Raw genomic sequence first — 22,240 nt, 5'->3', positions numbered from 1 at the left:
GCACAATAAGATGGGAATGTTCTCTTAAAGCTGTTCCACGACTTCTTCTTTAAGAGTGCGTGTGCTCAGATCCCTGAAAAATGCTCCAATGCCTTGTATATTCCAAAAACAATTAAACACATTATTAGTCATATATTATTGAAAACTAAACCATTATAAAATTACTGCGTTAGAATATACTACCTGCAAGTGCTTCATGTACGTTTGTTGGAAGTAGCTCCGCAAATGCAAAGGGAAGTAGTCGTTGCATAAAGACATGACAATCATGACTCTTCATCCCGGAGAACTTTTGACTCTTTTCAACACATCTAGAGAGATTTGAAACATACCATCGGGGAACTTCATTTCTGATGTCACCCAGTTGAACAACACCGACTTTTTTTCTGAAGACAATCTGAATATCGGAACGGGAACTTGTCCATTGCTTTTTATATGTAATTCACTTCTTGAGCAAATATCCGGCAAGTCCAACCTCGATTTTATGTTGTTTTTTGTCTTCCCTGGGACATTCAATATTGTATTCATGATGTTCTCAAAGAAATTCTTCTCTATATGCATCACATCGAGGTTGAGTCGCAGAAGAAGATCCTTCCAATATGGCAACTCCCAAAATATACTCTTCTTGTACCAGTTGTGATGAACACCGTAAGAATCATGCATATTACCGGGGACATGCCAATTACCACCATTGCGAACTATTTCGTTAGCTCCGTAGTAGTCGATTTGCGCTTCAATTTGTTCTCCAGTTAGATATGGAGGAGAAGTGTCTCTCACAACCCTTTTGTGCCTAAACAATTTCTTGTTTCTTCAGTACGGATGGCCAATGGGAAGAAATCGACGGTGACAATCGAACCAACTTGTCTTCCTACCATTCTTCAGTTGAAACGCATCTGTCGTTCCATTACAATATGGACAAGCTAATCTCCCATGTGTAGTCCATCCAGACAACATCCCAGAGGCAGGAAAGTCACTTATGGTCCACGAAAGCATCGCTCACATCGTAAAATTCGTCTTCGTTGAGCAGTCATACGTCCTCACCCCTGTTGACCACTAATCCTTCAATTCTTTTATCAGTGGTGGTAGGAAAACATCCAGAGACCTTTTTGGATGGTTCGGACCAGGTATTAATATGCTCAAGAATAACAACTCCCGTTGCATGCACATCTCCGGTGGCAGGTTGTATGGCGTAAGAAAGACTGGCCACAATGAATATTGTGTCCCTGACATTCCGAATGGACTAAATCCATCTGTGCATAATCCAAGATACACATTCTGGCTATTGCTAGCGAATTCCGGATGTACTTTGTTAAAATGTTTCCATGCTCTTGCATCTGATGGATGAGTCATCTTACCATCCGTCTGAGTATGCTCGGCATGTCATCTCATCCCTATCTGCTCAGATTGATACAATCTTTTCAATCTGTCTGTAATTGGTAGGTACCACATCCTTTGGTACGTACCCTATTACGTCCCCGTCCTTGCGGCTTGAATCGTGGCTTCTTGCAGAATCGACATTCTTCTAACTTCTCATCATCTCCCCAGTAGATCATGCAGTTGTCGATGCAAACATCTATCATCTCCGAAGGCAATCCAAAGCTATAAACCAGTTTCTGAATCTCATAATAAGAATCAGCAGACACATTGTCTTTCGGCAAATACTCTTTAAACAAGTATGCCCATTCATTCATGCAACTTTCAGGTAGATTGTGATCAGTTTCAATATTCATCATTCTAGCAGCCAACGACAATTTAGAGAGACCTTCTCTACAACCACTGTAAAGTGGCTGATTCGCCGCATTTAACATTTCATAAAACCTTTTTGCATCTATGTTAGGTTTTTCATCTTCATCATGAGCTACAAATGCATCAGCTACCATATCATGAACCCTATCATAATCTACCATCTGCTTCTCCTGATGGTAACTATGTTCATTATGCAAATGATGATCAACCGGTTTTTTCTGAAAATTGCTATTACTACTACTAGCTTCATTCTGATCATAATTATAACCTTCTCCATGTTGAAACCAGATATAGTAATTTGGCGTAAAATATTTATTTATTAAATGCTTTCAAACATTTTCACGATTTGCCAATTTCGAATTGTTGCATTTCCGACAAAGACAGAACATCTTACCGCTTTCTTGGGCGAGCGGTGTGGAATCTGCTTGATGCATAAATGTCTCCAGCCCCGCAAGATATTCTTTCGTCACTTTCCTGTTAGCATCTCTCTGCATATACATCCACCTCCGCAACTCGAAAATATTCCCGGAGCCCGACATTTTTTTTTCTTTCACGTTTTTTTTTCTTGTTGGTGTGTTTAAAATGATGTTCAAACGTCCATATTTATAGGAAATTTTTGAATTGTAATTTTGCTAGGAATTTACGACAAAATTTAGTTAGGTTGCCGGAAAAAAAACGTGTTACAACTACAAAGTTGGTGGATTCAAAATTTCCTCGCTAAATAGATGTAAAATATTTCCTCGTAAAGTACACGCTACATTTACGCCGAGTTTACGAGGAAAGCGTATTTCCTCGTAAAAGCCACGTGACATTACATCGACTTTACAACGAAATGATTTCGTCGTTATTTCACGAGGAAATAACGTTGATTTTATATTTCCTCGTAAGTTCCTCGTAAAATCGACGTAAATTTACGAGGATTAGTTTTCCTCGTTAAGTTTCCTCGCTAAACTTGTGTTTTCTTGTAGTGACGATGTCATGACTCTTGTTATGATCTTATCAAGAGCCCACACGTGTCTTGACACCTCACAAGTGAAAAGCACATGGTTTAGAGATTCTATCTGAGAACCACAGTGTTGACAAACAAGATCAACCTTCATTCCTCGACTCTTCAAAGTACTAGCAACTGGGATTATATTTGACAGAGTTCTCCACAAGAACTTTTTAATCTTTGGAGACGCTAATGCAGTCCAACTTGCTTCTTTAAGGCAATTTTCTGAAGGTTGCATACTTGCTTCTTGGAACTCCTCCTGCAAAAAGGCTTTTGATGCTAACCAATTTCCTGATCTGACAGTATATTCACCACTGCGACTATGTTTCCAGCACCAAAAATCATCCACCGTGATCACATTTTTCGTTTTTAGAATGATTTCCACATCTCCAGAAAAGAAATTCTCATCAAGAACATCTCTTCTCATTCACATGTTTCCTGATTTATAAGCTCACTAACCTTCATCTCCAGATCAATTATTGGGTTCTTCATCCATGGATTCCGTCTGCCACCAAAATCACACCAAGGCTCCGTCCAAACTTTGACTGATATGCCATTTCCAATTTCCTTCCTGAGACCCCTCATCAAAAGATCTCTTCCATGTAATATGCACCTCCAACCATAGGAAGGTCTGTTGCCCATCTTAGCTTCAAGGAAGGATTCAACATCAAAATATCTGCTCTTAAGCAATCTCGCAATGAGGGAATTCGGGTTCTGTAACATTTTCCAAGCTTGTTTCGCCAACAGAGCCTGGTTAAAACTTTCCAAGTGTTTAAAATCAAAACCGCCAAGCTCCTTAGGAAGGCACAACTTCTCCCATTTCATCCAGTGAATCTTCTTTCTATGTTCAACTGTGTGCCACCAAAAATTAGCATAAACTGGAATCGCCAATGCCACAGCTTTGTGAAGGACTTCTTTGCCTCCTAACGAAAGATAGCGTGCAAACCAACCCGATAATCTGTTCTTCAGTTTTAACTTAATATAATTAAACATCTCAACTTTGGATCCACTAAAGCATTCACGTAAACCAAGATAGGTTCATGCTCCCCCTTCATTATAAATTCCAAAAATCTCCTGGATGCTTGCTTTAATATCCACATCTACATGCTTGCCAAAGGTTATTGAGGACTTCTGGAGATTAATACCTGGCCTGTAGCAGTTCCATAAATCTTAAGGACTTCTTGAAGAGCGATAGCTTGATAAGTTTCTGCTTTACAGAGAAACAAACTATCATCTACAACAAGCAAATGACTGATGGAAGGGCCTTGATCCGAGAACCTGACTCCAATGATGATTCCTTCATATTCGGCCCTGGCTAACAGATGAGACAAGCCCTCCGTGCACAAAACAAACAGAGCCGGTGACATTGGATCTCCCTATCTCAATCCTCTCTGCGGTATGATCAATCCATGATCTTGTTTATTAATCAACACCGCATAAGATACTGTTGAAACACTGAACATTGTTAGCTCAACCCAAATTGGATGGAATACCAGCGCTGTAAGAAGACATCTGATGTATTTCCACTCCGCCCTGTCATATGCTTTTGACATATCAGTCTTTAAAGCTATATACTGAGTTGCAATCGGCTTGTGTGTCCTTAGGCTATGAACCACTTCATGTTCAGCTATATTTCCCTCAGCAACAAAAGCGGATTGTGTAGACAATACAATCTTGGGAAGGATTGGCTTCAACCTCCTGACCATGATTTTTGAGATTATATTATAGAACACCGAACAAAGACTGATAGGACGTAGGTTTGTCATCTTCTGTGGCTCCACTATCTTGGGAATAAGTCTTAGATGAGTAAAATTTCATTCCTTAGCGAAATGGTCGTTCCTGAAAAATTTCTCAACTTCCTTAGACACTTCTTCAAGCGACATGGCCATAAGGGCCTTATCCATAGCCGATGACATCTCTCAAATTCTTCACTTAAATCTACAAGTTTCATATTAGCTTCTGATACGCCTTCTAGCCAACCAGCTTTCAAAATCTTCTGATAAAGTCCCAAATCAATCACCCAAGAAAGACCTAGACCACCGATTTAAACCTTCCAACTCTGATGTAGAATCCTATCCATTCTCCTAAAATAACCCTTCCAACTTTTGGAGAAGAAGAAACTGAAGCCCTCCACAGGGAATCACAGATCGATCTTGAACACCGTCGCTTCTACACTAACATGCAAAGCCAGTATTTTTTTGATCTACACGGACTGCACCGTCGCTTCTCTTTCTATCTCTAACCCACAGCTTACAAGTGGTGTGTTACATAACGAATAATAATTGGAATATATATCCAAGTTAGATATATGTTATATATATATACTAGGGGAAGCCCACCCTACGAGCGGGATATGATATTTTGTCAATTATATTTTTTAAGTTTATTTCTAAATTTAAGGGATTGTGTTCATCTTTGATTCATGCCAGTTTTTCATTTGATTCTTTTGCGATTGGTTTAATTGAGAGCCAAGGAAAAGAACAATTAGCTAAATCAAATTTCTGCAGCATCAAAAGAGAAAATATTCACGTGCATCTCTAATTAGCTGACACAAAATCAAGCAGAAATTACAAACCACATAATAATTTGTGCATTCGTCGGTCTAATCAACAAAGTTGGAAAAAATATCAAAGAAATATGTAGTCTACATGAAATGAGGAGTCACACTAAGATATATATATATATATTGCAACATAAAGTACATGTTTAAAGTAAATTTTTTTCCTGCTATGGAAATTGATCCAAGGTGATGCATAGTCCCTAAAAATAGGAGTCCAGAGCAACAATGTCTAATATTTGATTAATGAAACCTTTTTCTGAATAAATTGATTAATGAACACATAGCGACAATTTAAACTAAAACTACAAATACAGTAAAATCTCTATAAATTAATACTCGATAAATTAATAATCTCTATAAATTGAAAATTTTGCCGGTCTCAACTTGGACCGGTTCAAAATATGACACAAATCGATAAAATAATAAGATAATAATTTTTTTAGAAAATTATATGTAAATATATGGTCCCATTAAAATTATAAATTAATAATTTATATGTATACATTTTTTATGTAAGTAAGAACCTATTATTTTATTGTTTGTTTTATATTCACAACAGAATTATTTTTATATTTTCTTAACACTTAATATATTTTTGATGAGATTTAGTAATATTATATCTAAAACCATATTTAAGTTCTATGCAATATATATTATATACACCAAATAATATAATAAAATTAATATAAAAGTCACATTTCAAAAATAACAATTAATGTCTATACACTAAAATCAAATATTTTTCTTATCTTAAAATAAATTTATTTTAAAATAAAAATCTAAATAAGGAAACTTTTTTAAATTAATATCTCTATAAATTAATAAAATCTCAAAGTTTCAACATTATTAATTTATAGATGTTCTATATAAAGCATGTGGAATTGAAAGAGTATCTTAAATATTCTTGAGAAAATCATTTGAAGACTAATAAACGAAGTGCTAATCATCAAGCTAGTTTTCGTTTGCTTGTTCATGTTGTTGTGTTTTAATCAATATGACATTGAAACACAAACGCAAAGAAGCAATCCTGACCTTTATCAAAGTGAAGTTTATGGGACAGTCCTATCACTTATTGATTGTGAGGTATCACTTATTTTCACAATCATGAGTTGAGAAGCAAGTTCATAGAATAACTAGGTTATATTCAGTCACAATCTCTTTGCTTGAAGCCTCAAACAATATGTAATATATCAGAAAGTTTGTGGTTACAAGGATCAAGACGGGAACCAGCTCTACTGCCGGCTCCCTCAGCAGGAGATCACGCGTCTGTCGGTCTTTGAGAACATCCGGTTCCTTCCTGAACCGGAGTTCTTATGTGTTGACCCACACGCTACCCCTCTGGATATCGAGATGTATGACACGACCCCTGATGAGTATGACCTCGAACCGATCGAGTATGACGCAGATGCTGACACCTACCATCGCTGGATGATAGACTCGCAGAGCAAGAACAACAGCCTCATGAAGAGGATTCTGAGAACGATCACAGGAGGCTGCTTCCAGAGTCAGACTTCAGCAGGGGAGCAGGCGAACACGCCTCAACCAAACCGGCGATCAGGGAAGGAGCCGGCTGAGTCTTCGGTGGGAGGAGAGCGTCTTGGAAGGAACAAGCGTGATGCTGGGCACTCCGGTAGCGGAGACTCCGACTGAGTCTGCAAGGACTACTTTCTATCCCATTGTCTTATCCATCTAAACTATTTATGTTTTTCTTGTTTGTGTTGGTTTGTTATAGTCTTCCTCGATTTATTTTCACAACCAGGGGTGGTGTGAAGTAAGTCTGGGGGAGGCGATTGTGTGCTACTATCTCATTTGCTTCCTTGCTTTCTGTGTTTTATCAAGTCAGTTTTAGGATCGAGTCAGTTTAAACTCTTGTGGGAATCATGACCTTATTTCGTGATGATTTTTTAACCACCTTGTGCCTTACTATCTTATTCAGTGACCTTAGCAGTGATGAAAGACACTATCTGGACCTGGAACACCCTGACTTATTTCACTTGACTCTCCAGAAGTTCTCAGCCGATAAGGTTACACTGGGTAGACTTAACTCCACCTAACTTGAACCTAATTTTGACTGAAATTATTCTTGTTATGGGCACTAGATCAGGGAAACGAAATCTACACTCATGACTTCTTATTCCTTCTATCCATCTTGCTGATCCTGAGGGGCTAGTTCATTTTTAGCTAGTTCCCACCTTGCACCTTAACCATTGTTCCAACCTCTTGCATTTGTTTTCAGTTTCACATGTGCAGATATGTGCAAAAAGGCCGGAGAGGGCAGGATCAACGCAGCCTCTTACTCGTTAATGCCATAAAGATTCGGAATACAAGGGGATCAATTGGAAAGCGAGAACAACTTTTCTCACACCCAGTGGACCTGTGCAAGATAAAAGGTGGAAAACAATTTCAAGGCTAAAGCTAAAAAGAAACACCAGTGCCAGCTGTCCTCATCATCAAACATGTTACCTCCTCCTCCGTCACTGTAATACCCCGCCATTCAGGATAAAATGGTCGAGAGAGTAAAAGTCAAAATCCAAAGCCAAGCTTTTGGAAGTCTATGTATTTGGAAGAATGTTGAGTTTTGATCATATAAAACTTAACATGGGTCAGCAAAAATGGAAGATTGGTCGAGCATCTACTTGGTGGTCGAATCGCGGGGGATAAGGATCAATCGAGAAGTTGTGAAGTACGAGGTGGTCTAAGAATTGATCGTGGGTGAACCATGAGTCGAATATGTCACTCGAGCATGGTTAGACAATGTGATAGATTGATCTGATGAACGTTTTGGAAGCATCACGTTTTTAGAAGCTCGACGTTTTAGAAGAACGACGTTTTAGAAGAACGACGTTTCTTAAGCACGAATTTTTCTACAAAACTTCGTATCAGTGAAATATTATTCTGGAGACAAAATATGTCGGAAGCAGGACAGGAGTTAAGCATGACGGGAAGTAAGCACGACGGGATCGAAGCACGACGGAAAAACCCAAAATTGGACGAAAACCCTAATTTTGAAATTATGGAATTCTTTGATGAAGCCAGAGGCTCAGGGAATATTTACCGTCAATATCAGAATTCAGTCTGGAGTTTATTAAAATTATTCAGCGCATCAGAAAGGGAGAGGAAAAATATTCGGGATTGATCGCGGGTCGAAAATATGCCGGAAGGACCAAAATCAGACGAATGGACCGAGTAGCTCGAGGTGTCTCAATGCATGAGTCTAGGACGTTCTGTCTACCATCTAACAAGCTTAGTGTCAACAGAACCTCGAGGTGTCGCCGTGTATGGAAGTTGCACATGCAGCTTGACATGTAGAAGCATGAGGTGTCGCCACACATGTAACCGAAGCATGTTGATCGACATGTAGGGATCGGTGTGTCGCGACGCATGGACTCCAGCCATGCAGCAAGACATGTGGACATGGGTGTGTCTCTTTGCATGATCCTGTGCCATGCATCATGACATGTGTGCCCATGTGTCACCGCACATGCGACCGTAAGCATGCGGGCTGACACACTGGCGATTGTGTGGCCTCTCCTTACTGGCCAGCGACTTTTATAAATACCCAACCCCTCCCTTCAGTTTCAGACATCTCATTCCACACCAAAGCAAGTATAAAACGTGGCTAGAGAGAAAGAGAAAGAAAGTGGTCGATTTAAGAGTATGTTCGATTCTGAAGACCGATACTCTACCGAGAAGGCTAGTTTTGTCCAATCAGCGATTCTATACGATTGTGAGGCGGAAGCTCTGTCCAAATAAATCTGTCCAAGCTAGTCAGTTTCTTATATGGTCAAGAGGAGGTGTTGTCAAGAGAGAGATCAGTCCCACGGGTTCAGATCAGTCAAAGTGCTGAAGTTCGATACTCCGCCGGGAAGTCCGAAGAACTGTCCAGAAGCTAAAGAAGATTCTGTCCGAGTTCAGATCAGTCCGTCCAGGCCTGTCAGTTTCTTCATGATCAAGCCGAGGTTCTGTCCAAGTCGAGATCAGCTCAGTCCAGTCAAGTCGTCCATTGGGTTTTGGCCAAGTCTTCTTCGATCAACCAGCTGCTTATCGACATCGAACACTGTGAGTTGGCTTGTTTGAATTCCACTTGGAATTTAGGGTAGATCGAGTCTGCATATAAATTAGAATGATCACGTTACTGGGTGATAGGGTCCTTAGGGTTATTTTATTTATGGAACCACACTCAGTTTAGCAAAGGCTAAGCTGAGATGAAAGGACTTAAGACTGAGTTAATAACCTGGCTAGGACTAGGGCAAGGATGCATCATGTTTTCTATTATTGCGTGTTGATATGGTTGAGTGCAGGTATCCGTTATCTTTAAAGATAGTTTCATAGCAGGAGGCTAACTATCTGGGTAACAGTTTGATTAAGTAGATTGCTTGTTAGATTAATTAAATGCTTGCCCGTTTAATTAATATTGTTGATTGACGTTAGTCACCTCTTGGTAAGGGAGTGATTAACTGGTTGAGTTGTTAGAATTATGTTATTTGGTTATGTGTTAGAATCCTAGTGAGTCAGTCATGAGTACATGTTTGGTCAGAGAATCCTACTTGGATTCTAGAGCCAAGTATTTTCCTTAGGAATTGAGATTAGTAGAGTGTTAGGTAACTCGCAAGTGTGTGAGATAGAGTTGAGAACCTCGTGATGGTTCTACTTTTGGCAGGTCATTGTTTCCTCAAATTGGTACCACTAAGCCGGTTGTGGTCCAGAAATTGGTACCATTGATGAGTTGATCACCAAGGCCGATTGTCACACGTGGATGTGACAGCCCCCTGCGAGTCCGATAGAGGACCGGGGCACGGCGATTACGATTGAGGACCGTGACCGGGTGATTCCCGAGCGTCTATTTTCTCTCATCATTATTTTAAATTTAATTTGGAAGATAAAAATTTCGATTTTGTGGGTTATTTCGTTTCTTATATATATATATACCAGGGGAAACCTGCCCTACGGGCGGACGAATGAATAAACTAATAGTACAAATCTATTTTAATGTTTGATTTATTTTAACTAAAGGTAGCATTGACATTCATGAATTTCTCACAACAATTTTAACTATTTATTTGACTATATATTTGTAAAAAATAATTATTTATTTTCTCTCAATGTTTATTCTAGTTAACAATAACAATAAGTCAATAGATTTTCTTAAAAATTACAATAGATTAGAGTTAGTAGAGTAAAATTATTTTCGCTCTTAGTTATATATTTGTTTCATAAATTAAATTATTTTTTATACATTTTCTTAAAACTAATGATATAGACAATATAAAAGAAATAACTTATTCATTATAAGAATTTTGAAGTTCTGGTTGGTTATGTGCTTTGTTTGCATTTGGATATGATGTATATGGTAATATGTTTGCTTTTTAATAATGCTTTGCGCGAAGATTTTAGAAGGTAAACGGAAGAATTATATTATGATATGAGGTAAACGGCAGGAAGAATTATATATGATATGAATTATGTTGTTTGTCTCTAAAGCTAGTTTATAGTATACAATACCGATTAATTTGATTCGCAAGAGCAGTTTAATCTGGCGAAGAAGTATTCGGGTGACATATTTGATAGGCTGCGTAAGCTTCAAAGGTGTTGGTGTTGTTGGTCTTTTTAAAAATTTGTGCCCATAGTTGGTGGGATTACTTTTTTCCGTTATGGGCGTGAAAAGTTTAGTAGATTAGTTTTAAATAATTATGTTTGCCGGGAGAGTTTTAAGCTTTAGACGGGGAAAAAGGTTATGTATGTCGGCCAATTATTGTGTAGATCCTCCCTGGAAAGCTATCTTCACCTTCTTATCGAGTAAAGAATGACATTTGCCAAAGAAATAGAACCTAAGTTCAAGTGCTTTTGTAATGTCTTTTGAAACTTTGTCTAAACATCCAAGATGGCGAAGAGCGTGATAGTGGTAAGAGACCGTAACATGTTTACTTTCATTAGAAGGTAATGTTTATATGATTATTGTTTAAATTATGATTCCTTTTTTGTAACAGAATCAGCTGTGTTCTGTCAAGGTGCAACGAAAATTAACAATGTGTGTGTTTAGACAGTCTCGGTCCCATTAGTGCACAAAATTGCCATTGTTTTTTTTTAACGTTGAGGACCAAAGATATAATCTTTTTTATTGAAACAATGGATCGAGAAGCTAGACTGATATCTTAATAATTAATAAACAATGACTTAAAGCCTAATAATATCGTACGCGAAACAAAAGGTATATGATCAAACACATGACTAACATGCACATAATTAAAATGGAGATCAGGCAAGAAGAATCGAAAATGGAAAACTGGATTCGTTTAAATGCTCTCATCTATGGGGCCCGATGCTCACTTGTTCCCCACATAGAATTCTTGTACAGTTGTACTCACGATCAAACAACAGAGAAAAGGTTGACAACTTTTCATAATGATTTGCTCTCACATGTCACTACTATCATCAAGCCAATCACCTTTTAGACTTTCGAAGCTACTTTCTACAAATAGAAAACACACAAAAACTATGGTAAGTAAAAAGGTCACCATTTAGAACAGCTTGTTTGTAGGAGCTATTGCGGGACATTGAAAATTCTCATGAGAGACCATGGTTGGTTTCTCGTCCTTCCGCATTGAACCTCAGCTCGAAGGATCAGGAGAGAGCAAGCCATGAGAGCCAGGTCTGTGTTTGGAGCAGAATATGGGCTACTCTTCAGCTTCCTCTGTTTCTTTTGAGAGCACACATATTCTTGACCAGTGACCACTACACCTGAAGAGTTGATTAACATCACTATGATACGTATTATACACTATGCAATCTTCTTTGTCTCAAGGTTAATAAATCTTACCCATCCCGATGGATCCACAACGCCCACAGATCGAGCTAGGATTTTGTTGGGGTCTTCGATATGCAAGGGTCGATTCTGTTTTACAACTTTTGTTGTGTCACGGATCACAACCCGCCCGTCTACCAACTGTGATCAAAATAACAAAATTCATTACGCAACATAACCAGCTCGGAGAGTTGATGATTCAGTACTCCACCAGGAAATTCACAGTTATTCATCATATAAATTCCCCACCTAACATGAGAAAGCTATATGTTCAAAAGAAAATTATTGTGTGAAAGGATTTAGATGATACTGAACTTACGAAAAAAAGCTTGCTAGACTTAAAAACAATAAAGAAGAGATTTGATACTTGTCCGTTTAGTTCTAATAAAGCTTCCGAAGCTTCTTCTTTAGAAGAGAATGTGACATAAGAAAACCCTTCTGGCCTTCATTTAATTTAACATCATCCATTACAACATCCACTGAAGCGACCAAAAATTTAAAGGACACAAAAGACATGTGTGTAAATGCAGCTTCCAAAAATTCTGAACTAAAACTGGTGTTGAGATTTAAGAGACTGATCTCCAAGTACTCGGCCATATTGAGAAAATGCTAGGGTTAATGTCTCTTCTGTGCTTGAGAAAGATAAGCCTGCAACAAACTGAGCATTTAAAATTAGTGACAGTAGAATCACTGAAACTCACATAAGAAGATCGCTCATGAGATCTGTCCTAAGACAAAAGACGATGCAATTACATAAGCGGCAATTTCACACATACAGACGCAGATAAAACAGAACTAAATAAAAAAAGCATATCTGAAACACATAAAATCACTGAAACTCATAAGAAGAAAAGATGCTTTTAAATCTGATAGTTCGAAACTTCAAGATTGGTCAAACTTCAAATCAGAGAGAAGGATAGATGAGTTAGCTATTAAACTGAAAAAGAAATTTATATTTATATTGTTATTATGAAGTTTGAGGATGATGTTCAGGGGATGAAAGCTGACATTTTTATAGGTGGAGATACACCGTCTCTAAGAGAGATAAGAAGCATTGAATGAGGTGAAGGAATTTAGAAGGCTGTGTTAATGGAGATGGATGAATGCATCCCGTAACGTTTCAGAGAAGATGAATCGCAGATGAACGGACACGAACGGAGCTCGATCCAAAGATTCCTCAAGAAGATTTGTCTCTCACAATCTTCCTAAAACACCATTGTCGGTAGACCTAAATGGAGCTCGAACCTGAGAAATCATTTGGTCGCCAATGTTGAAGAGGAGGAAGGACAATGTCGGCTTAGGTTTTGTTTATGAGCCCAAATAATAAATTACCAAGCCCACTAAATCTGCACTTGTAATAGCCCACTAAATCTGCACATGTGTCACTCTCTCCTGTATCCGATTAGTGACGTGTCTCTCTGGGAAGAGAATCCATCTCTTCTTTATATAATTAGACTTGGGTAAACCCATCCTACGGACAAACGAATAAATAAAACATTAGTACAAATTTATTTTAAATGATTAATTTATTTTTAACTAAAAATAGCATTAATGTTCTAGTTTTTTACAACAATTTTAACTATTTGTTTTACTATTCATTTTAAAATGTAATTATTTACTTTCTCTCATGTGTTTATTTTAGTTTAATTATACCAGTAAGTTACATAAATTTTTAAACTACAGTCAATTGGAGTAGAGTGAAATTATTTTCTCTTTTAGTTATGTATTTGTTTCATAAATTGAATTTATTTTTGTTTATACATTTCAGAAAATAAATAAAACAGGAGGATTTGTTGTTATATTAGGAAATTTTGGCTACTTAGTATTCAAGGATTCTTTCAAGGTAGTATTTTACGATAAGGAACAATCTCTCATTATTTGTTCCAAGTGAGCAGCTTCTTTAGCGTTACATCTTCTTTATTGTGAATATTAAATATTTCAACTTGTTGACAAAAAAAAAACATTTCAACTTATTTTTCTGTTCAAGTTTATAAAGTTCAAGTCTATATGCTTCTTTTTGAATTTATCCTCAGTCATTAGCTGAAAATACGAAGCAAGCACATATTTTTTTAATTGAGAATCAAATACAATAAAAACAAAATAGTATCAATACCACAAATCTGAGTTTATTTGTGAGATTGTGTGTATGTTTTAGCGCTGATTTCATATTTGTTTTTTTTCATGTTATGCGTATCAGCGTTTATTATTAGGGGTAATTGGCTAACTCGAGTCGTCGTGAAAATTGAAGTATATGAAAATTCTTTGAACTGTTTGAAGTAATCGATGATGTGGCAGCATAGGAGAAGAGAAAAACTTTCTTTATATTAATAGATCTGTGTGTGTATGAGCTGAAAACAGTGGGCAGTATCAAATCAAGTACCTCGTGCTTATCTTCCTTACTACTATTTCGACGAAATTCTCACTCGCGGATTCGTGGGTACGAGAGTAACGGCCAAGTCGTGGAGAAGAAGACCAACACGATGGGTTGTTTCCTGGTACCGGCAATCTCACCATGAAGCTTCTAGAAGCTGCCCACCACGTCGTCGCCGTGGAGTTAGATAAGCGTATGGTTGAAATTCTCCGCACAAGGGTATCTGACCATGGTTTTCAATGTAAGCTTACGGTACTCCTCTTTCAGTATTACCATTGTTTAATTTTTGTTGTGTTTGAGAAGAAATCTGGAGATAAGCTTTAAGCGCACATAACTTGTTCGATGAAATGACCCAAAAAAGAGAGAAATACGGTCGGCTCAATAGTACTAGGCCTGGGCATAAAATCCGGAATCCGAAATCCGAACCGAACCCGAACCGAAAAACCCGATCCGTTATCTGATCCGAAACGTAAAAATACCCGAACGGATCTTGTAGGGTGGTACAAAAAATATCTGAACCCGAAGTGTTATTAACCGAACCCGAACAGGTAACCCGAAAAATCTGAAATTAATAGTCAATATAAATATTTTGAAATATATATAAGTATTCCAATTATTAAATTTAATATTTGTGGTAATATTATATATAATAATAAATATTAAAATTCTAATAAATGTTTTAAGTACACAATTAGTTATAAATAAATATTTTATAATTTGCTCATTGAAATAAAAAGTCTACTCTCTATAAGGCAATACATATTTTTTTTTACAAATGATGTTTGTTTTCATGCTTGATTTAACATTTTATTGTTATTTTATCAATTTTTTATGTGATAGATTAATTTTTATTTAATTTAGATGTTTTTCTTTATGTTTTACTTCAAAAATTTTGTTTTTTACTTTGGTTATATCCGAACCAAACCGATATAACTCGAATCCGTACGATATATGATTACTTTATGGGTTTTATGATGCAATACAATTTTGAACCGAACCCAAAGTGTTATTATCCGAACCCGATCCGTACTAATAAAATTTTGGTATGGGACCTAGAAGCGTAAACCCGAAAATCCGAAAACCCGAAAAACCCGATCCGAATGCCAACGGGTACCCGAACGCCCAGGCCTAAATAGTACCATAACCCCAAGACAAAAAATAATACTCCCTCGTTTCGAAAAGATAAATATTCTAAAAAAAATATTGTTTCAAAATAATACATTTTTTGTATTTTCAATGCACTTTTTATCAACTAACAATTAATTGTAAATTTGAAGAAAATTAATTCAATTTCTGAATTTTTATAGGTTTAAAATTATAGAATATAGATAATCACAGAAAATTATGCATTTAATATTGAAATTTAATATGTTTTATTAATCTGTGTAAAAAAACTAAAACATGTATCATTTTAAAACGGAGGGAATAATAATTTAAGTCTCCAAACTAATATTTATTTTAAAAATGTGATAGATAGTAGACAACATTAAAATGATCTAAAATAGACGAATGAACAGGAGGAATACAAAGGACGATAGATTGCAGGCATGATCGAATGGAGAAAAGCAAATTTTCTAACCATCCGGTCAAGCCACTGAACGGAAAGGCTAAAAACTTGCCGAAGCAGTTACACTATGGAACGAGCAACAATATTATTATATATCTCACATCACATTTATCTTGTCTAATCATAGTAATCAATCATCACAATATGACAAGCCGAGAGCATAAATAAGTAAATAAAAAACGATTACTGCGTATAGGAGCTTAATTAAAACTATTTTCTCTTTTCACTCTGATGGATAGCAAGACAGGAAGAGAAAAGGTCACAAAGGTTACAAACGTTACACACGTAACTAGTGAAGGCAGAATAATTTTGACAAGTAGGAATTTAGACACAAGTCACACAGCCCAATTACTTGGAATACAAGAAACATGATGGGAAGCGACTTTGCTGCATGATAATATGATACACCAGAAACGTGACTGAAAAAAGAAAACTAGCAGTCTTCAACTGAAAAACCCTTACCCTTTTCCATCTCCTCCGAGTCTTTACCCTTTGTTGGCTTGAACCATAAGGCACATATGAGATAAACAACAAAGTTGATTCCACTGAGAATGACTAAAAGCCAATAAAAGAGATCGAGCCGGCCATGGTTGATGTTATCAGCCAACCATCCTCCATTTACAGAAGTTGCAGTGACCTTTTTGACGATTGAAACCAAGAAACTGCTGACGAAGAAGCCTAGTGACAAAGTAGTCAAGAAAAGTCCAGTGCTCATTGTTTTCATTCCCTTGGGCGATTGGGTTATGAAGAAATCAAGTTGGCCAGTGTATATAAAGGCTTCCCCAGATCCTACGAGGAAAAATTGTGGAACGAGTAGGAAAACACTTATGGGCAATGTTTTCTGTGTACTAGATTTCGCCACTGATAGACGCTTTTGCTCAACTATGGCTGCAGCTGCCATTCCAACGGTTGATAAGACCAATCCAATAGCCATTCTTTGCAGGCTAGAGAATCCTGAATTATCAATACATAGGTAACGGATATTAAATAAATATACTCCAAGATAATTAAATAGGCCGTATTTTATACCAAAAGTGACAAAATAATCTTCATGTTAAGAATTGATAAAATAGTCTAAAATTAAACCATTGATTTTTAAAACTAAATATCTAAATTCTAAAAAAATAAAGCGTGAATTGAAGAACTATATGTATGTTATATGCATCTTATGTCACCTGGTTTTCCTTTCCATTTCTTCCAAAAAGGCATGATGACACGGTCGTAGAAAGCCAAAGTTATAAGAATAGCCGCGACGAAAAACACGGTGAGAGAACCTGCTGGGATCTGGAAGTTTCCAACGTTGCGTCTCATGGTCGAAGCTTGCTCAACTGAGAATGTAATCATTTGGGCATATGTTGTCCAGAAAATTATAGTGGTTGCCCAAATAGGCAAAAGCCTAACCATCATTTTCACTTCCTCAACTTTGGTCACCGAGCTTAGCTTCCAAGGGTTCGGAATTGCGATGCCATCTAGGGTTTGTTCAAAATCTCCTTCGGTAACTACGGCCGCCTTGTCCAACATGCTGCACTCAAGAAATTTTTTAAATAAGAATTTAGTTTAATATACAACTGCTAAGGTTCGTAGTAGAGTAGGTTAATTAGTCATCCCCCTAAGAGCGAAACTTGACCTGAGCACTCTCTATGGAAGATCTCTACTAGATCATTAATGAAGCTAGGAAATTCTACATTAAATTACTTATTTTTGTTTGTTATAACTGAAATAGACTAACGTACCGAAACTGATCAGTATGTTCAATTCTCAAGCCCTCGGGAGTATCTTCATAAAGATAGACAATGCTTTGAGGCAGTTCCGTTTTTCTCTTCCTAATCGAAGCTGCAATTATTTGAAAAATTTGCACAATGGGACTTCCTTGGCTCTTCTTATAACGGTAACTCTTAGTTCCAGACAAGAAAACTGCAATAGCTATAGCCATAGATACAGTGCAGATTCCATAAGCCCAAGATCTTCCCACTTCATCTTGTATGTAAACTAAAACAGTCACAGCCATTAACGTCCCCATGCTAATGATGAAGAAGAATCTGCACGGGCAATGTTCAATTTTGTTTTTAGTGGATAAATAAAAATGTTACTTTGCCAATGAAATTTAAAAAAAAAAAGACTTAACCTAACCTGTTGAAGAAGAAAGCCATCTGAGCTTTTTCTTTAGGATCCTTGTCATCAAATTGGTCAGACCCAAAGCCGGAGATGCTAGACTTAAGGCCACCAGTTCCAAGGGCTATAAGGTAAAGTGCAATGTAGAGAAATGTCATTTGGAAAGCGGTAGCGGGCGTACAGGCTTCGCCGTGGTGGCATGTTGGCGGACGCAGTTGTGGCAGCTTTGTTGCCACCGCTAGTGCACCGGTTCCCTATATTGTGTATAGAGGATATTAAAACCGTTTCAAACTATTAATTATGAGGTTGTTTCCAGGTTTAATATCAAACATATGTTTAATTCTTCTCTTGATTTTTTTTGTTTCAAATATGATCTCAGTCGAGGGCCGTATCAAAATTTTATATTGAAGGTATATTTAATTAGTTTATTTATTTTTGACCAAAACAGTTGACAAAAATAGTTTATTTCTTTTTGGTAAAATTATGGGCTTTGTATATATTCTGAAACAGAAAATTTAATTTTGAATCGGAGTTTTTTTGCCAACTGTTCAACTTAATAAGATTTATTAAGAAATGGTATCTTCAATGGCGCATCAAATGAGAGAACATAAAAAAATTAAGAAAAATCTCTTTCTATCATTTTGGGGGACAAAATGAGGATGTGAATAATTTACACCATAATTGAGAGAATACTATTTACAAACTCATTTTGATGTTATAATTTTTATTTGCAAAATGATCCCTATAATTTTAATAAAACTTTATATATGCATAAACAAAAAAAAAAATATCTTTGAAACTTTTTATTTTATATGTATAAAATTATTAGACTTTAAAACATAGTTATAAATAACAAGTTAGTTAAACACTTAAATATAGAACTTTATGATTCTGTAATGATATATATATATATATACAACAAACAATAACATTAAACATACATCATACCAAAATTTAGAAAAACACAAAATAGGTTAAATAGAGTAATATAGTACTGTCTAAATAAAACTATACTATTATCGCGTATGTGATTATGTAATGTTATTGATGTATAAATGTTTTTTTAAAGTTAAATTTTAGTTTAAAATTAAAATAAGTGAGTGATTTTAAATTGTATCAAATAAAGGGTGCTATTAGAAATAAACATGAAGTATTTGACCAAAAAAAGAAATAAACAAGAGGTGTAGAAATGAATATTTTAAAAATTAAGACAAAATAAGGGAAACCAATCAAACCACTAGAGTAAAACTTACACTTATTTTGAGTTTAATTTATTTTAAGAGAAAAAGAAAAAAAAACCATTGGAGAAGTCTAATACTCCTATTTAAAATAATATGAAATATAAACTATCATCCTTTTAAGGTATCCAGTTATTGGCCATAATGATTTTTAAAAAGAACATTAATGACTATGTATACATATAATATATATATATATATATATTAACGAAAGCTGTTTGTTTCAGAGTCTTACCAAAGCTTGAATTGTTGAGAAAATAGCGATAGTTTTGAAACGGCCGAGGAAGGAGTCAGCTAGAAACCCGCCGAGTAAGCAGAGGAGGAAGGAAGTGCCCATAAAGTCAGTGACAATGTTGGCAGAGTTTGAGCTTGGGAGATGCATTGTCTCCATCAGGTATGTTACCAAATTCACTGCTATTCCCATTGTTGATAGCCTCTCCACAACTTCTATCCCTGCAATATTTTAAAAAAGATATTCTATCAGCTCTTTTATGTTCCAAGATTACTAGTCAGTTCATTTTACATATAAGAATAATCTTCTAATAATGTTAGTGTTTCCGTGTTCATTTTACATATAAGAATAATCTTCTAATAATGTTAGTGTTTCCGGTTTTCACAACCCAGATCCAAGTAGTGAATGACTCAATGATTAATACAGTATAACGAAATACGGTAAGGCGCCAGTAATTTTAATTCATATATTAGAATTTCGACAATTTTTGAAGCTCGCATCTCTAAGGAGTCATAAATAAGTTTGACTGTCGAAAGGTAAATATTTTAGAGTGTAATGACACTACCAATCCATAGAATTTCCGGACTCCAACTACAAATTTATTTATTCTGGTAACGTATACCAAAATGAGATTGTTGCATTACTAAATCCATGAATGAGTCGTGGCTGTAAAAATCAATTATATTTGTCGTTACAAAAAGTAGGGAACCAATGGAAATGTGTTGTCTAAGAAAACAACGAAACCAATTGGATTATCCGGAATATTATAACTAAGACAACTGGTAATATCTGTAAGAGAATATTAAGGAACAAAACAAGAGGGTATAGAGGTCGGCGTTTTGATAAATCCTAAGTAAACTCGTGAATCCGCTGTGACAAAAAAAAAAAAAAAAAAAAAAGTAAACTCGTGAATCCTGATGTCCAATTTTCGTTTTTCTCTCTCTAATTGTAATATATCTTTTCAGTATTATTCAGATTTCAGAAAGAAAATTATTATTGGAGTATATGATTGGATGAGTAAAGATGGGATCATGGGGAGTCATGTGGCGTGTCTCTTTTCTCTTTATCTTTCCTACACTCAGCGTGATTCAGAACAACGACATATCATATTTTTATATTCAAAAGACATATTTCTATCATATCATGTGTGAGGGTGACTGATTTGAGATTGAAACTCTTTTGTTCTTGACCGTATATATTTACGTATTGTGGAAATAATAAACTTATACGCATGAACAACCACCTCGTGACTAAATTTAATCAACTACGTAAATACATCTACCACCCTCTACCAACATGTGCGCGACGTATGTCCTTTACTTCATTTTACCATATATTAAAAAAATAACAATTATGCATGATTATTTTACCCCAAATAACAGTTGTGCATGTAGATGAAGAGTTAGTTTCTAGCTAATACATGGATGCGTAACTTAACGCAGATTTTCGTGATCATGATGGCATATGAATATATCTACATGTAAATCTGGACAAATAGTATATCTGCAAATGCATCTATGTATAGAGGTAACATTTTTGGACAAATAGTACATCTGCAAATGCATAAATGTTTCTTCAAAGGTATAGAGAAGATACCAAAAATTACTAACCTATGTCCAGAACTTAATAATAATGAAGAAAATAGAAGAGAAGAAAACGAACCAAGAATGAGAGCTGCGGTGATCCAGCCACCGGTTTTGGATTTATCGGCGGGTAGGCCGTTGTAGTCTACGGCATCAGCCACCGTCCAACTCCCTTTGCTCTCCTGAAAACCACCACATCAGTCCCCAGTTCAAAATCTTACAAACCATTAATTTACAAGCGTGAAGAAAAAGATTATCCAAACCATTTTTCTTCTAGTAATGCCTTGATGAGAATAGCCTTACTTTTCTGCTAAATGTCTGCTCTTTGTAAGCCACAGAAGCAAAGAATGATGCAGAGGAGACTGCCCTTTTATAGGCACAAAATAATTGAAAGAGAGAGGATGAGAGCTCGCACCGACCTTCCACTATATGTGATTTGAGACATCACGAAAATGTGAAGCCTTAGAGATAGGTTCGTCACGCCTTTTCCAACTTTATTATCATTTTAAACTTTAGATTTTGGAATTTAAGTTTGTTTTTTTTTTTGACAAATTGTCTGGAATTTAAGTTTGGCCGGTTTCTTACCTTTTTTATAGAGAAATTTGGCCAAATAACCATTAAAAAAACTAAATTAACAAACTAACCATCCTTCCCCTTCTCTCTTTTCCTTTTTCTTCTCATGTCTCTAGTTAGTTTCTTAATTTTAGTTTTTATTATTATTTCGCCAATTCACCTTTTTTATTTTTTTTCATTTTCGTCATTTTTTCTTTCTATGATTATAACATATTATTTAACCCAAGGATAATAGGCATACACAGAACTATGGATCAGAAAAACAACATTTGCATTTAATCCCATAAAATATTTAGCAATCTCAAAGATTCTCCACGAGGTTCGTTACTATTTTCAACATTTTTACTTATCCACAAAATATTGAATTTTTTTGGAGTATCAAATTTACTACTCCTTTGATAAATCAGAAGTATAAGCTGTGAATTGAATGAAAATTAAAAAACAAAACTCATAAACAAAAAAAGAAAA

The 22,240-nt window shown here is 36.0% G+C and overlaps 1 protein-coding gene and 1 long non-coding RNA gene across 2 annotated transcripts; one reads left to right on the top strand and one right to left on the bottom strand.

Annotated features, from left to right (window-relative positions):
* Nucleotides 1–9,519: 9,519 nt before the first annotated feature.
* LOC111205194 lies at nt 9,520–16,453 on the top strand. Its single transcript, XR_002657621.2, has 2 exons — nt 9,520–14,708; nt 15,985–16,453. It is a non-coding gene; the product is annotated as an uncharacterized LOC111205194 (long non-coding RNA).
* LOC106365620 (protein NRT1/ PTR FAMILY 6.2) lies at nt 16,235–21,752 on the bottom strand. The gene is made up of 7 exons (XM_048755366.1): nt 21,463–21,752; nt 21,279–21,381; nt 19,620–19,837; nt 18,165–18,400; nt 17,768–18,073; nt 17,210–17,556; nt 16,235–16,988 (listed from the first exon to the last, which is right to left on the bottom strand). Exons 1-7 carry the CDS (start codon nt 21,463–21,465, stop codon nt 16,468–16,470), a joined length of 1,734 nt encoding a protein of 577 aa, XP_048611323.1. The 5' UTR covers nt 21,466–21,752; the 3' UTR covers nt 16,235–16,467.
* Nucleotides 21,753–22,240: the final 488 nt, after the last annotated feature.

This window comes from Brassica napus, chromosome C4, assembly GCF_020379485.1.
Source record: "Brassica napus cultivar Da-Ae chromosome C4, Da-Ae, whole genome shotgun sequence".
Classification (NCBI taxonomy): Eukaryota; Viridiplantae; Streptophyta; class Magnoliopsida; order Brassicales; family Brassicaceae; genus Brassica; species Brassica napus.
The sequence above is the reverse complement of the archived record's forward strand: the minus strand, read 5'-3'. Positions and strand labels throughout refer to the sequence as shown.